This window comes from Crinia signifera, chromosome 6 (assembly GCF_055691185.1).
Source record: "Crinia signifera chromosome 6, ASM5569118v1, whole genome shotgun sequence".
Lineage (NCBI taxonomy): Eukaryota > Metazoa > Chordata > Amphibia > Anura > Myobatrachidae > Crinia > Crinia signifera.
Genome location: NC_139222.1, coordinates 25,126,298 through 25,142,447, shown reverse-complemented (window position 1 = coordinate 25,142,447; position 16,150 = coordinate 25,126,298). Strand labels below are relative to the sequence as shown.

Genomic DNA, 16,150 nt, shown 5'->3' with positions numbered 1-16,150 from the left:
TACTATAGATAAGTGACGTCACAGTGACGCTCCCAGATCCCCTCACCTCCCCAGTCACGTCCCTGTATTATTACTATAGATATAAGTGATGTCACAGTGACGCTCCCAGATCCCCTCACCTCCCCAGTCACGTCCCTGTATTATTACTATAGATATAAGTGATGTCACAGTGACGCTCCCAGATCCCCTCACCTCCCCAGTCACGTCCCTGTATTATTACTATAGATATAAGTGATGTCACAGTGACGCTCCCAGATCCCCTCACCTCCCCAGTCATGTCCCTGTATTATTACTATAGATATAAGTGATGTCACAGTGACGCTCCCAGATCCCCTCACCTCCCCAGTCACGTCCCTGTATTATTACTATAGATATAAGTGATGTCACAGTGTCGCTTCCAGATCCCCTCACCTCCCCAGTCACGTCCCTGTATTATTACTATAGATATAAGTGATGTCACAGTGACACTCCCAGATCCCCTCACCTCCCCAGTCACGTCCCTGTATTATTACTATAGATATGTGATGTCACAGTGACGCTCCCAGATCCCCTCACCTCCCTAGTCACGTCCCTGTATTATTACTATAGCTATAAGTGATGTCACAATGACCCTCCCAGATCCCCTCACCTCCCGGTATTATTACTATAGATATACATGATGTCACAGTGACGCTCCCAGATCCCCTCACCTCCCCAGTCACGTCCCTGTATTATTACTATAGATATAAGTGATGTCACAGTGACGCTCCCAGACCCCCTCACCTCCCCAGTCACGTCCCTGTATTATTACTATAGATAAGTGACGTCACAGTGATGCTCCCAGATCCCCTCACCTCCCCAGTCACGTCCCTGTATTATTACTATAGATATAAGTGACATCACAGTGACGCTCCCAGATCCCCTCACCTCCCCAGTCACGTCCCGGTATTATTACTATAGATATAAGTGATGTCACAGTGACGCTCCCAGATCCCCTCACCTCCCCAGTCACGTCCCTGTATTATTACTATAGATATAAGTGATGTCACAGTGACGCTCCCAGATCCCCTCACCTCCCCAGTCACGTCCCTGTATTATAACTATAGATATAAGTGATGTCACAGTGACACTCCCAGATCCCCTCACCTCCACAGTCATGTCCCCGTATTATTACTGTAGATATAAGTGATGTCACAGTGACACTCCCAGATCCCCTCACCTCCCCAGTCACATCCCTGTATTATTACTATAGATATAAGTGATGTCACAGTGACACCCCCCAGATCCCCTCACCTCCCCAGTCACGTCCCTGTATTATTACTGTAGATATAGGTGATGTGACAGTGACGCTCCCAGATCCCCTCACCTCCCCAGTCACATCCCTGTATTATTACTATAGATATAAGTGATGTCACAGTGACACTCCCAGATCCCCTCACCTCCCCAGTCACATCCCTGTATTATTACTATAGATATAAGTGATGTCACAGTGACACTCCCAGATCCCCTCACCTCCCCAGTCACGTCCCTGTATTATTACTATAGATATAAGTGATGTCACAGTGACACTCCCAGATTCCCTCACCTCCCCAGTCAGGTCCCTGTATTATTACTATAGATATAAGTGATGTCACAGTGACACTCCCAGATCCCCTCACCTCCCAAGTCACGTCCCTGTATTATTACTATAGATATAAGTGATGTCACAGTGACACTCCCAGGTCCCCTCACCTCCCCAGTCACGTCCCTGTATTATTACTATAGATATAAGTGATGTCACAGTGACACTGCCAGATCCCCTCACCTCCCCAGTCACGTCCCTGTATTATTACTATAGATATAAGTGATGTCACAGTGACGCTCCCAGATCCCCTCACCTCCCCAGTCACGTCCCTGTATTATTACTATAGATATAAGTGATGTCACAGTGACGCTCCCAGATCCCCTCACCTCCCCAGTCACGTCCCTGTATTATTACTATAGATATAAGTGATGCTCCCAGATCCCCTCACCTCCCCAGTCACGTCCCTGTATTATTACTATAGATATAAGTGATGTCACAGTGACGCTCCCAGATCCCCTCACCTCCCCAGTCACGTCCCTGTATTATTACTATAGATATAAGTGATGTCACAGTGACGCTCCCAGATCCCCTCACCTCCCCAGTCAGCAGGTAGATGATCTCCAGGGTGAGATTTAGAATCCTCTCAGTCATGTGACTCTGGTCCTTGTCCATCCTCGGGGAATCAGTGACGTGTCTCATCCTCACGTGATGTCTAGTAAACACTCCGTTTCCTCACTGCTCCGTTGTCTAGGTGTAAATATAATTACAATAAACACCACACAGTACACATGTAACATATTAGGTAAAGGTGCCCATACACTAGTCCGATTTGGGCCAATTTCACCCGATCCCTATGGAACCTGCCGAGAAATCGGATGTGTTTGATGTCCACCTTGGGTCCAATTCACATCGGACCTGAGCAGGAGGTCGGACCTGCTGCCCACCAGCTGACTCGGCCCTCATCCTGGTGGCTGGGAATGGGGTCGCATGGGATACATTGTATGTGAAAGGACAGTATGTGATGCATCGCATTCAGGTCCCAGGTGGCTCGGAGGGGTTTGCATGGCCATACACTGTTGCGATACATCCCAGTAGTGTATGGCCACCATAAGAGAAATCCACACAGAGGCACAACAGCAGCTGCCTCTAATGTTTCCACATATAAATATACATCATACAGAGAACAATGGGTGCATGTATAGTATAAGCGCTATAGTATACCACTACAACGTTCATTGTACTACATGGTTATCTCAAAGTCATTGTAATGGGGCACCAAAGGCTGCTCGCCCTGTATAATCATCATACTACTACTAAGAAGATATCAGAGACTAAAAACCCTGAAAATTTTTTTATATCTAATTAATTAAAGTTTTGTAACAGGACAACAAAAGCTGCTCCCTGATAATAATAATAATAATAATAATAAAATACAAAGCAGAGGCTGCTCAACTACAAAATAATAACACCACACCAGAGGCTGCTCCCCCTGTATAATATTTGTAACATTACACAACAGGCCGATCCCCTGTATATCATTTGTAACAGGACGCCACAGACCACTCCATCTGCATAAATAGGACGCCACAGCCCGCTCCCCCTGCATTAACAGGATGCCACAGGCCGCTCCACCTGTATAAAAAGGACACTACAAGGCTCTCCCACTGTATAAACACCACACCAGAGGCTGCTCCCCATTTAATATTTGTAACAGGACACCACAGGCCACCCCCCCCCCTGTATAAACAGGATGTTACAGGCCACTCCCCCTGTATAAACAGGATGCTACAAGTCACTCCCCCTGTATAAACAGGACACCAGAGGCCACTCACACCAAAGGCCACTCCAACTGCATAAACAGGACACCACAGACCGCCCCCCCCCCCTCTGAATAACAGGCCACCACAGGCTGTGTGTGCCCCCCCATCCTGTGTAATAGGCCGCTACCCCCCTGTGTAGCAGGCCGCTCCACCCATGTAACAGGCAACTGCAGGCCGCTCACCCCCTGTAACAGATATCCACAGGCTGCTCCCTTTCTGTGTAACATGCCGCAGACTGCTCCCCCTGTATAACAGGACGCCGCAGGCCGCTTCCCCCTCGGAACAGGACGCCACAGGCCACTCCCCCTATATAACAGGACGCCACAGGCCACTCCCCCTATATAACAGGACGCCGCTGGTCGCTCCCCCTATATAACAGGACACCACAGGCCGCTCCCCCTGTATAACAGGACACCACAGGCCACTCCCCCTATATAACAGGACGCCGCTGGTCACTCCCCCTGTATAACAGGACACCACAGGCCGCTCCCCCTGTATAACAGGACGCCGCTGGTCGCTCCCCCTGTATAACAGGACACCACAGGCCACTCCCCCTGTATAACAGGGCACCACATACTGCTCCCCCTGTATAATAACACCAGGACAGCACAATACCATCACCTGCTGCCAGATACAGCAATGTCTTCTCTCGGTCCCCCGTAACTTAATCACCGTGGCTGCTGGAAGTGAGAGGCCTCAGGTAGGATCAGCAGCGCTGCGCCAGCAGGGAGCCGAGATTCTGCCGCCACTGACACGGGGATTGGTCTTCGGGAAAATGGCCGCCGCTCCCTCACACAGGGGACATACTTTATGGAGACTTACTAGGCGTCGTATTTACAGCACGGAATCTATCAGCTACCGGTGACCGCACCTCACAGAACTCTCGCTCTATGCATTCTATCAATGCCGCTTCTATCAGTCCTGTAGTGATGTCTCATTGTGTGTCCTCATACAGCGGCGGCCATTTTGTTGTGGGCTGTGCTCAGCTCCCAGACTCCTCCGCGGCTGTAGCCAAAGTGTATTTCCTGTGTTGGCAGAGTGGGAGGAGCTGTGTTACCAGGGAAACGTCCCTTCCTGGTGTGCATGGCAGGCAGGAGGGAGAGTGCTGCAGCTGGCACCAGGTGACCCCAGGTATTATACTGCTAGTAACAGCATAGTAGTGATTGCTGGGTGTGAGCCATAAGGGCACTTACAGGGGAGCTGCTGTTCTACTCACACAGGCTGCAGTATAATACCAGGTGTCAGAGTCAGCTTCTTGGCATCCTAGGCAAAACTAATGCCCCCCCCTCCCTGAGTAGAGTCGCTAGTCGACCAATAGCGGTATTTAGGAGGAGGAGCCACACAATGTAAACAAACGCAACGTGCGGCTTCTGATTTTGGTTTGTTATTTTTTCTTCGTACCTGGATGCTACTTGGAACGAAGCGGACCGATCTACGCCGGAGGAGCCTTGTAAGTATCATTTCCTTCCACAGGTACCCCCTGGATTTCTTCAGGACCAGCAGGGCGGATGGATGCAGACCTACCTACGGGGTCAAGATAGGGGGCTTTTGTCCCCTGTATATTTGGAACCAGGTCCGGCTCAATGAGCCCTGGGCTGGTTATGCTCAAGAGGGGGGACCCCACGCCTTTTTTTAATTTTCTTTTTTAACACAAAATCGCACATTTTCATGACTAAAAATCGCACATTATCGCACTTTTTTGCCCGGTAATATGCAAATTCTCGTCAAAAAATGCGATTTTAAAAAATGCGATAATGTGCAAGTTTGGAATGGGACTAAAAATCTCATCCCATTAAATGTCACCCATGGAGTCTTCTTGCACACTGATCGCTCATGTCACTGTAACCATGGGAATAAATCACAGCAGCAATAGAACTGGAATATCAGCATCTGTAAATACTCTGTTTGTTGTATCACTGTCTCCTTTGTAAAGCTCAAAGGAATATGCTGCGCTGTATAAGAAACTGTTAATAAATAAATGATAGATGCAGTCAGTCAGCCAATCAGATGTGGCCTCCTCTATTACATGTTAGTAATTTGCACCAAGTGTGGGGAAGCTGCAAGTAATCAGCCCTGTAATAGACACAGATTACCCTCTGGCCACATCTGCAGGACCCTCCGCCCCTATAGCGTGAGGAGGCGTACACTCAGTCAGCACTGATACACCTATGTGTAATGCACACGTGGTAAGAAAATGACCAGAATGCATATGTGCCTATCTCTACATGTGCCACTATACAGATGGAGCCAATTCCCTGCGCTGGCGAGAGTCGCTCCATCTGACGGGGAGGCGCGTCCCCGCCGTTTGGCGGAATCCCTGCCTGTCTCCTCTTCAGGGAGACAGTCAGGGTTAGGGGGGGTCCAGGGAGGCAGCGTGGAGCGGCAGAGAGCTCAGTCGGAACGGGGCGTGCAAGCCCCCCTTTCCGGAGGATAGTGGGGGCTGGCGATTCTATCACAGCACCAGGCTGAATGAGCTGCGCTCCATCTGTATCACCAGCCCAATGTAGGGATTTCACAGCGCTTCACTTTTTCCACATTTTGTTATGTTACAGCCGTATTTTAAAATGGAATAAATTAATTTTTTCCTTCAAGATTCTACAAACAAAACGATAACATTATTGGAGATTTTTGATAATTTATTCAATATAAAAAGCTAAGAAATCACATGTACATAAGTATTCACAGCCTTCACTCCGCACCTTTGACAGCAATTACAGCCTCACGTCTTTTTGAATATGATGCCACAAGCTTGGCACCTTTCTTTGGGCAGTTTTGCCCATTGCTCTTTGCAGCACCTCCCAAGCTCCATCAGGTTGTATGGGAAGTGTCGGTACACAGCCAATTTCAGATCTCTCCAGAGATGTTAAATTGGATTCAAGTCTGGGCCACTCAGGAACATTCACAGAGGTGTCCTGAAGCCACTCCTTTGATATCTTGTCTGTGTGCTTAGGGTCGTTGTCCTGCTGAAAGAACCATTGCCCCAGTCTGAGGTCAAGAGCGTGCTGGAGAAAGTTTACATCCAGGATATCTCCGTACATTGCTGCATTCATCTTTCCTTCTATACTATTCATGGAAATCTCCAGCGGGGCTGCCATGTGGCTTCTGTCTGGCCACTCTACCATACAGGCCTGATTGGTGGATTGCTGCAGAGATGGTTGTCCTTCTGGAAGGTTCTTCTCTCTCCACAGAGGATTGCTGTAGCTCCGTGGTCCTCAAACTATTTTACTCTGGGACCCATCAGACAAAATAATAATTACAGGACCCCAGCAAGTTACTGCAGAAGGTCATCACATTATATGTGTAGTCAGCAGACAGCAAATGCATGGCGGCATTGTGGAGAAAGAAAATGACGTGAGGAGTCTAAAATAACAGACAATTCAGCAGATATTTAGACTCCTTCAATCACTGACTGAGATTAGAAAAGTCATCAGCCTGATGGTCAACAACATGGAGTCGTGACCCCATGCTGAGAAGGTTGGGACCCACTTTGTTGTCAGGACCAATGTTCCCTCTAATTTTACGAAGGCTGTGTGCTGCAAAAGATTTTGGCTGTGCAACTTTGGAAGGAAATTTTATTTTTTGTGCGTCACATATATAACTGGAGAATTACGTTCAGCATTTGTGTTAACTTTGCTTCAAAATGATATTAAACATTTAAACATTCAAAACACAGCACACAATGTAGTTAATGGGTGAAACACACATTAATTGAGTCCACAACTGCAAAAAGGGACCACTGCTGCTTTGTGCGCTCTGCTGTAATGTCTGTGCGCACGCTCGTCGAGTTGTGTGCGCGCGCACGCGTGCACAGCTTAGAGGAACACTGGTCAGGACCCACAGTTTGAGAACTGCTGCTGTAGCTCATTGGGTTCTTGGTCAGCTTGCCTAGAGCCCTTCTCCCCCGAATGCTCAGTTTAGACGACCAGCCAGCTCTAGGAAGAGTCTTGTTGTTTCCGATCTTCCATTTACGGATAATGGAGGCCACTGTGCTCATTGGGACCTTCAAAGCAGCAGATATTTTCAGTTCCCTTCCCCAGATTTGTGCCTCGTCACAGTCCTGTCTCAGAGGTCTACAGACAATTCCTTTGACTTCATGCTTGGAGGTGCACTGTGAAGTGTGGGACCTTATATAGACAGGTGTGCGCCTTTCCAAATCCTGTCCAATCACCTGAATTTACCACAAGTGGACTCCGATGAAGCTGTAGGAACATCTCAAGGATGATCAGTGGAAACAGGATGCACCTGAGATCAATTTGAGCTTCATGGCAAAGGCTGTGAATACTTATGTACATGTGATTTCTTCATTTTTTTAACAAATTACCAAAAATCTCCATAAACCTTTTTCCATGTTGCCATTATGGGGTAGTGCGTGTAAATTTTGAGGGTAAAATTTAATTCATTCCATTTTGGAATATGGCTGGAACATAACAAGATGTGGAAAAAGTGAATACTTTGGACGGTATATTAGTTTGGAAGCTGTATAACACACATGTGGTCTGCTATTACTGTGATACCAATATCTAATAGAATAATGGCTGCAATACGTTCCGCACCTCAGTGATGTGTTCCAGTAATACTTAGGATTACTCACATTACATGTATGTCTGTGGGGTAATAACATTATCACATGCTATTATACTGTGGGAAAGATTTATTGAGCAGCGGCTGATTCTCTGCAGTTTTATCCCAAGATTCCAAACTGCAATAACTATAAATTCAAAACCGTGTGGGTTCTACATGTAATATAAGGGAATTTAGCACTGGGGCTTTCATTGACCCCCCCCCCCCCAATACTCAGTGATGGTAATATACCTTGGTGTATACTATCTGCAACTAAATCCACGCTGCTTGGTATTTACATTAATCATATACACAGCTGTCACAATATTTAGTATCGATTGTGAGAACATCGGGTCATATGTGCTTTATTTTCACCTATCGCTCATCACCGCCATGAGACAGTCCGCGGTTACAGCGATGCGCAGCGCCCCGGTGTCTCTGTGGGTCCGGCACTCACACAGTAAGGACACGATCGCACGGTACAGCTGCACCTTTATTTTCATACACACTAGTTACATATATAACACACTAACCACTGATAACCCCATATAAGGGTAACATTACACTGCACACAGTTAGGACTAGAACTACTGTAAGAATCAGACAAAGGAAACCTTCCCCCATAGACAGTCAGTAATCACCTCCTGGAGTATGAGTGCTGGGATCCTCCTGCCGGATGGGACGATGATATGTCTTATGCAGCCCACACACGCACCGATGCCGGCGGTGCGATGCTATGCGATGGGGTGCGCGCTCCCGCGGCACCTCATCGCACAGTACAAAAAGTATGTGCTGCACATACTTTTTGTACCAGCTTTTTCTAGCACAGCATCGCATCGCATGCACATCACATGCACAAGGCATACGATGCTGTGTGTGCTAGTTAAGCCCACAACGCATGCTGGAATCGGTGCGTGTGTGGGCTGCATAACTGATGTAGGTCTGTGTGAGTCCACTACTCCTGCCAGTAGGGGACACCGGAAAGTCACCCGGCTCCGGCCGGCACACTAACCGTGCAACCAGGACAGCTGTCCTGGCTGTGTCTCTGCTGCTGAAGCTAATGGTACCACGCAAGAGAAGAACCCCGAGCCCCTGCTGTAAACCATTTCTATTCCTCAGATCTGGGCAGCGAGAGGGGGCGTGATCATGGAGATGCAGGTGTAGGGCGGGAGCTCTTGGACTCTCCGGCGTGTGTGTGTGCAGGAGATCCGTCTGCACGGGGAGAGAGGGTGAAGCGGCTTCCCCAGGATTCCGGGATGCAGATCTGGTCTGTGACTGGTGTCTCAGCATGGCTGCAGCAAGGCATGGACTGCCAGTGGAACACAGCAGTTGGGGGGGGGGGAGCGAATCGGAGCAGGGAGTCGGAGAGGGGAGTGGGCCCCTCCACATGGGATTTGGAGCCGGCGTTTGAGACACACGGACATTGGAGCTTGAGGCTACAATAGCAGCTGCAGTCTCCCGCTGAGAGGTGTGTACCTCCCCATCTCCTGGGAAGACCTTGGTAGCCCCTGGCTGAAACAGAGTGGTGTGGAGCCAGAGCTTTTGGTGACAGGCATGCTGTGATAAGTGGCAGGGGCCCAGTGAATAAGGTGTCTGGTTCAACAGCATACAGCGGCATGTGAAAAAGCACTGCATAGGGAGACTGGTAAGATCTACCCAAATCTTAAGGATCAAGGGGCTGCCTTGTAAAGCGGGACACCTGGCAGTGTTCTGATTGGCAGTGCTTCTGATAAACATTGCCTGCAGTTATTACTTATTAGCAATGCTGCATTGTTGTCTGCTCCTCGGCTTACCGGGTTAATGTTCTCCCTCCCAACCTCCAGGAGGGCAGATTTATTCTGACCCCACACTATGGGTTAGATTTAATAGGTTGAGAGATTCATAAAGTGAGAGATTTGGGAAGAAATCTCCAGTTTTTTTTAAAGCGGCAATCATTTACACTGCAAAACCAGTTTGAGTTTGAAGTGTAAATGATCGCCGCTTTAAAAAAAACTGGAGACTTCTTCCCAAATCTCTCACTTTCTGAATCTCTCATCCTATTAAATCTCACCCTATAAGTCTGAGGATAAGGGAGTGGAAAAACAGTATACGGGGCATTGGGAAAAAGTAATTACTCAATTATCAATAGGCCAGCCTGGTAAAGCGGGACACTAGGCAGGTTTCTGGCTGTTAGCATTTGTTATAACGGGTACCTTGGGTTAATCGTTATACCATCGGTTCTGAGATGAAAACTAGGAGGGTTAAAAATGTATGGCCGTTGGTGTCTTCTGACAGTGATTTACCCCTTTTACAGAAGTCTAAAATACTCCCCAGTTACACCAGGGGTCGGAGTATTAAAGATAGGGTGGTTAAATATGACATCACTGGTTGGGACAAGGCCCCCCCTGTCCAGAATTTTCTCTCCAGGAAAAATGGTTGCTTCAGGTGCTTGGGCTGCACTACGTGCAGGTCCATGTCAGCGGGGAGTTTTTTTACCCATCTGCACAAAGGGAATATAATCTTTATTAAATTTCCCCTGACATGTTCTTCTATCTATATTATTTACACTTTGACCTGCCCTTGTGGACTGACCTATGTTGGGAAGACCCAACGCTCTTTTAAAGAGCGCATGGCCCAACATAGGTCAGCCATTCAACAAGCCCTGTCTAGTGGCCACAGTGATCAGCCTGTCGCCCGTCATTGTTCGATTTTTAAACACAACGTTGCAAGTATTCGTACTATGATCATAGATCATGTTCCACCACTAGTTAGAGGGGGGAATAGGAATAAGATCTTACTTCAAAAAGAGAGTCGTTGGATTTTTGCATTAGGAACTATGTCCCCGGGGGGCCTAAATGAAACGCTGGGGCTCCAGTGTTTTCTTTGACTCTCCGGGATGTTACATAGGTCTCTTTAATTAAACATCTTTTAGCTTATTTTCTAGTTTTTCCTGTACATGTATGTTGTTTATTGTACCAGCATAGCTAAAATTGACAATTTGTTATAAGATTATTTGTCATACCATATTATATGCCTTATTGTTGCTTTGGGGCATCGTTACAATTGCTTGTTTTCAGTGATCGTATTATGTATTTATTGATATGAAGGTATAATCCAATTTTGGATACCAAATTACATTACTAGAGATCATTGCGTTACTGTGATGCTGTGCTTTCCTTTCAAATCATTTTAGATGCTTTTAAACATGTTTTTTATGATATTTTATTATTGTTATGTTTCCATAGAAACCGTTTTGGTCTGAGGCTCCGGCTTCCTGGTGCGGGGGTGATGACGCGCAGCCTGTCAAGCCAATCTGATGGTGGGATGGTCCGGTCACGTGGGCGGAAGCGCAGGTCAGTGTGAGAGGCTTGTGCGCTGCCTCGCTGTGTTCCGGGTGTCCTGCGTCTGATGTGGACTTGTGCTAACAGGTGTGTGTGGCGCGCTTCGTACCTGGGAGGTTGTGGGATCAGCCAATCGGGTGGGGCATAGGGGGCGGGTTAATGTTGTATTGTTAGGTATTTATTGCCTGTGTATATGTATATGCTTTGTGTCCCTGATGACGGAGGTGACTCCGTAACGGCGTAGGACCGCTAAATAAAGGACTTTTACTTAACCAAAGAGACTGTGTGAGTGCCGCCTTCATCCTGCTGATATACTATAGGATTCTGTGGAGTTCTTTTGGATGGCACCGCAGCAAGTTATACTTCTAACAAGTCGAGTGCCGGGTGTTCCTGTGTCATATATATATATATATTAGGTGATTCATCGCGCCCTACGGGCGCTCTTCACACCGTCGTAAGGGGCTGCGCCCCCTTAATTTGTGAACATTTGTATATGAGAAAGATGGTTAGAATTGTATGAAAGATGCCTGTATTGCAACTTCAGCTATAGGTGAAATGTGTTAAATAGAGAGCATATGATGTGGAAGGGGGTGTGTAGTGTTTTGTTTAAATAAAAAGCGGTTACAGAGAAAGATGTACATTGATAGTGTGGATGGTACAGTGACATTTGTGGGTGTGGGGGGGCTGTGTGTGCATGTTGTTTAGGTGTGTGTGTGTGCAATAGTAGGGTGTTTTTGAGTCAGCGGCTCCCCACTGGCGGAGGTCACGACACAGGAAAACAGGAGGCTGGGTAGTGATAGGGGTGTGTGGGCATAAGGGGGACTAAAGAGGAGGGTGGGAGATACTGTGCAGCTTCTGCCAGTGGGTGAGGGTCCAGCGTGGCAGTACAGGATGGTGGCCCTGAGTCAGTGTCTCCTCCTACTGGGTGGGAGTTAGGGTGCATGAGAGCAGGAGGCTGGGCTATGAGGCATGATAGGGGCATGTGGGTAAAACAGCGTCAGCGACTCCCCAGTGATGGAAGTTACAGTTCAGGAGAGCAGGAAGCTGGGTAGTGATAGGGGTGTGTGAGTATACGGGGGACTAAAGAGGGGCTTAGGGGTGCCGTGAATTGCGGGAGGGGCGCGGGGGGTGCTGTGAATCAAGGGAGGGAGGGGGCGGGGGTCCGCAAAGCGTGGGAGGGGGCATGAATCGCGCAAGGGGGGGGGGATGACGTGAATCGTGGGAGGGGGCGTGAATCGCGGGAGGGGGGGGTGCGCGGGGGGTCCGCGATTTGCGGGAGGGGGGGCACGGGGCGCGATGAATCAACCTAGTTGGTTATATATTCTTGTAGAAGGATGGTAGGATGTTGCGGTCATTCAGAATGCATTTACATAAACAGTAATAGTAGCAGTAAAAGATCTGACTTAAAGCACCTACAGTAAAACAGAACAGGTGTTATATATTATACAAAGAATTGGTTGATGATGTCTAGGTTGACGTGCACATAGTTGTCACTGGAAAAAAATTGCCACAAGAAAAAATCAACACAGAAAGGTCTACACATGTAAATGTTGACATAAGGGGGTGCCGCGAATTGCGGGAGGGAGGGTCGTGGGGGGTGGTTGACGCGAATCGCGGGAGGGGGGTACCGCGAATCATGGGAGGGGGTCGCTGGGGTGCAAATCGCCACAAGAAAAAATCAACACAGAAAGGTCAACACATTAAATGTTGACATAAGTGTGGCACTTCATTGGTGACCATGTCAACAAATGAGAATGAATATGAAAACATTCTTAAAATGAAAAATAAATCTTCAAAAACTCAGGTCAACCTTTTTCATCGTCGACCATAGCCGTGTCAGTGTTTTGCATGAGCCATTTGATCCTGGGGTTGCTGTGAATCGTGGCGGCTGGGGGGGGGGGTGTCCATGGGAGGGGGTGGGGGGGTGTGTGCCATGAATTGGGGGAGGGGGGGTCGCGGGGGTGGGTGCTGCGAATTGCGGGAGGGGTGGGCGCGGGGGGTTGCAGCGAATCGCGGGAGGGGGGGTCACGGGGCCGGGGGGTTTGCCGCGAATCACAGGAGGGGGGTGGGATGGGTGCGGGGGGTTGCAGTGAATTGCCGGAGGGGGGGTCGTGGGGGCTGGGGTTGCCGCAAATCGGGGGAGGGGGGGGTGCCGCGAATTGCGGTAGGGGGGGTTCGTGGGAGCGTGTGAATCATGGGAGGGGCCGCCCGAATCGCGCGGGGGGGGGGGGGCGCTCACCTGGTGTGTCTGGTGAGTAGCTGTGTCTTTGCTGGGTAACATGGGGAGGCAGAGGGTGTCTGGCACTGTGCATACCTCCCAACTAGGGATGCCAATCCCGGGGCATTTTTTCAATCCCGGGATTGAAAAATGCTCAATCCCGGGATTCCCGGGATCCCGGGATTGGCTTCCCTAATAATAAAAAACACCATGGGCGCCCGAGCGCTGGGTGGGTGGGCGGTTGTCAGGGAGCGCTGGGTGCCGGTGAGCGGGCGGGCGTCAGCGGTGGGTGGGCGGGCGTCAGCGCTGGGTGGGTGGGCGGGCGAGCGGGCGTCAGCGCTGGGTGCCGGTGAGCGAGCGGGCGGGCGTCAGCGCTGGGTGGGTGGGCGATCGGGCGTTTGGCCGGGAGCGCTAGGCGGGCAGCCGTGGATGTGCGGCTGTGCCCTGCGCAGCGTGACCTCGTCACGCTGCGCACTGCGGGTTATGGGAGAAGCCGGGCAGCGTCTGAGTGCTCAGACGCTGTCCGGCATTAAACTGCGCATGCGCAGTTTAATCCCGAAATCCCGGGATTGGATATTCCAATCCCGGGATTGGATATTCCAATCCCGGGATTGAAATCCCGGCGTTTTGGGGGCCAAATCCCGGGATCCCGCCGATCCCGATCCCGGGATTGGCCACCCTACTCCCAACATGACCCATGCCAGGAGGGACACAATGCTCTGCCGCTGGACTTTCTTCCTAATGTATGATTACCTCCATCTGTGTTGAACAGGTTAATTGATAGGAAAGGTGCTTCAACATAGGTGATGGCAATCATACATTAAAAGGAAAGTGCAGGAGCAGAGCAATGTGTCCCTCCTATGACTGTGGGCTCACTGGGCTGGTTCTCTGTCATGTGAGTCAGAGACTCCACCCAGCGTTAGAGGGTCAGACACACTTTGAGTGACAGATGTAGCCAAATATATAAGAGATAGTGACGAGAATGAAGATTGTGTATATAGGTTTTAAAACATGTAGGCAGGTATGGAAGGAGGATGCAGTTATTGCTTTAAGGGATAAGTCCCATTAGGACAGGGGTGGGGAACCTCAGGCCCGGGGGCCGTATGCGGCCCCCGTAGCCGGCCTGAGTGGCCCGCCCACCCGCTTTGCCAGGAGTTAAGCACAGGGGAATTCTCGCGATAGGACGGTAGTTCCCACGAGATTCCTCTTAATCAACAGCAGCCGGAGACTGTCAGTCCTATTCAGCGGCAGCCGCCGGAGCGTGGGACGGCTGCAGCAGGACAATTTGTAAGATTATTTTTTACATATGGCCCCCAAAGGATTTTTTCCCCATACAAACGGCCCTTGGCACAAAAAAAGGTTCCCCACCCCTGCATTAGGAGAATGTCTTTATTTATACAAGTCCTATTGATGAAAAAATAGAAAGGATACCTTGTTTATACCTAAATAGGCTTCACAATATTGGGCAATTGCCTTAATGGAGTTTAACAAGGAAGATTTATTACCACATACAATTTATATAGTAATTGATACATTTGTGTCCAATCACACTGTACTGCTGGCAAGGTGCCCAGACAGTTATAAAGAGCAACAATTGTTTGATGGTGTGGGATTTGTTATATATTTTGAAAGAGCACTGATGACCTCTGCTGGTGGTTGTATGTAAGATGCTTAATACATTTTTGGACCAGAGTCTCAATTTGTGTCAATCTATAGTGGTGCCTGTTGACACAATGCCCAGACGTTGTGTATAACAACTGTGTGGTTATTGCGCAGTGTCAGATTTTTTCTAGATTATGTGTCCTTAAAGAACACTATTGACTCTGCTGGTATTTACCTTATATGACACTAGTGCACACATATAGATGACCCCCAGTTATTAAATGTTTATCATTATCAATGCCTCTATCGTGGCCGGGTACTCGGCTGTCCTTCTAATATACACTTAATTGCGTCATGTGTATAGGACTGATAAAGTGGAGGCACTGTGAGAACAATGGTCCTACTATTTCTCAAACAATAAATATGACAATGACATTCCTCTAGCCTGCATTACAACTTCCTACTCCCTGCCTAACATGGGTTAGGACACGTGTTTCGCATGTTTAGCTTCCTCAAGCCAAATGATTGTATCCACGTTTGAACCTATATTCCTATGTCCAGCCAATTGCTGGATCGTTTCAGGTCATGTGGTCTTTTGTAGCCAATTGTATGGCTTATTGTCCGGCGTCTTATTGAGGGAACTTCCGCCCTTCCCCAGGAGGGTGTATACTGCTACTCCGTGTGACGTCAAGCCGCTGGTCACGTGACTGCGGCGTCAGGTCACGTGATTGGTCACATGCACGGCTTACACCAATCCCCAAGCGGCAGGACTTTGGCCCAGGTGACTGTGTATTTGATATTATACCACAGAACCTGTATGTCTTATAAGTTAGTGTTTTTACACATTAAATTTGTACATTTGCCTGTATTTAACGTACTTGGAATTAATAGTATACAGCGTGTGGCCCAGTCTCTTCCTGCAGTTCTGTGGTTAGAAGGTAGAACCTGTTGCTTACACTTAGTTGTAGTTTTCAGTTATATTCCAAGCAGAATTTGTGATGTGCCCTGTATCATGTATATTTTATGCTGGATATGATCTCTGTTCTAGGATGAGTATATGATAATCCATATATACATAATGTAATGA

The 16,150-nt window shown here is 48.5% G+C and overlaps 1 protein-coding gene across 1 annotated transcript in view; it reads right to left on the bottom strand.

Annotated features, from left to right (window-relative positions):
- LOC146009551 (uncharacterized) overlaps positions 1-16,150 on the bottom strand; it is a 115,343-nt gene that overhangs the window by 44,394 nt on the left and 54,799 nt on the right. The window contains 2 exon segments of the mRNA XM_083149996.1: positions 2,138-2,274; positions 8,913-9,044. Coding sequence (XP_083006122.1) covers positions 2,138-2,274; positions 8,913-9,044 — 269 coding nt within the window.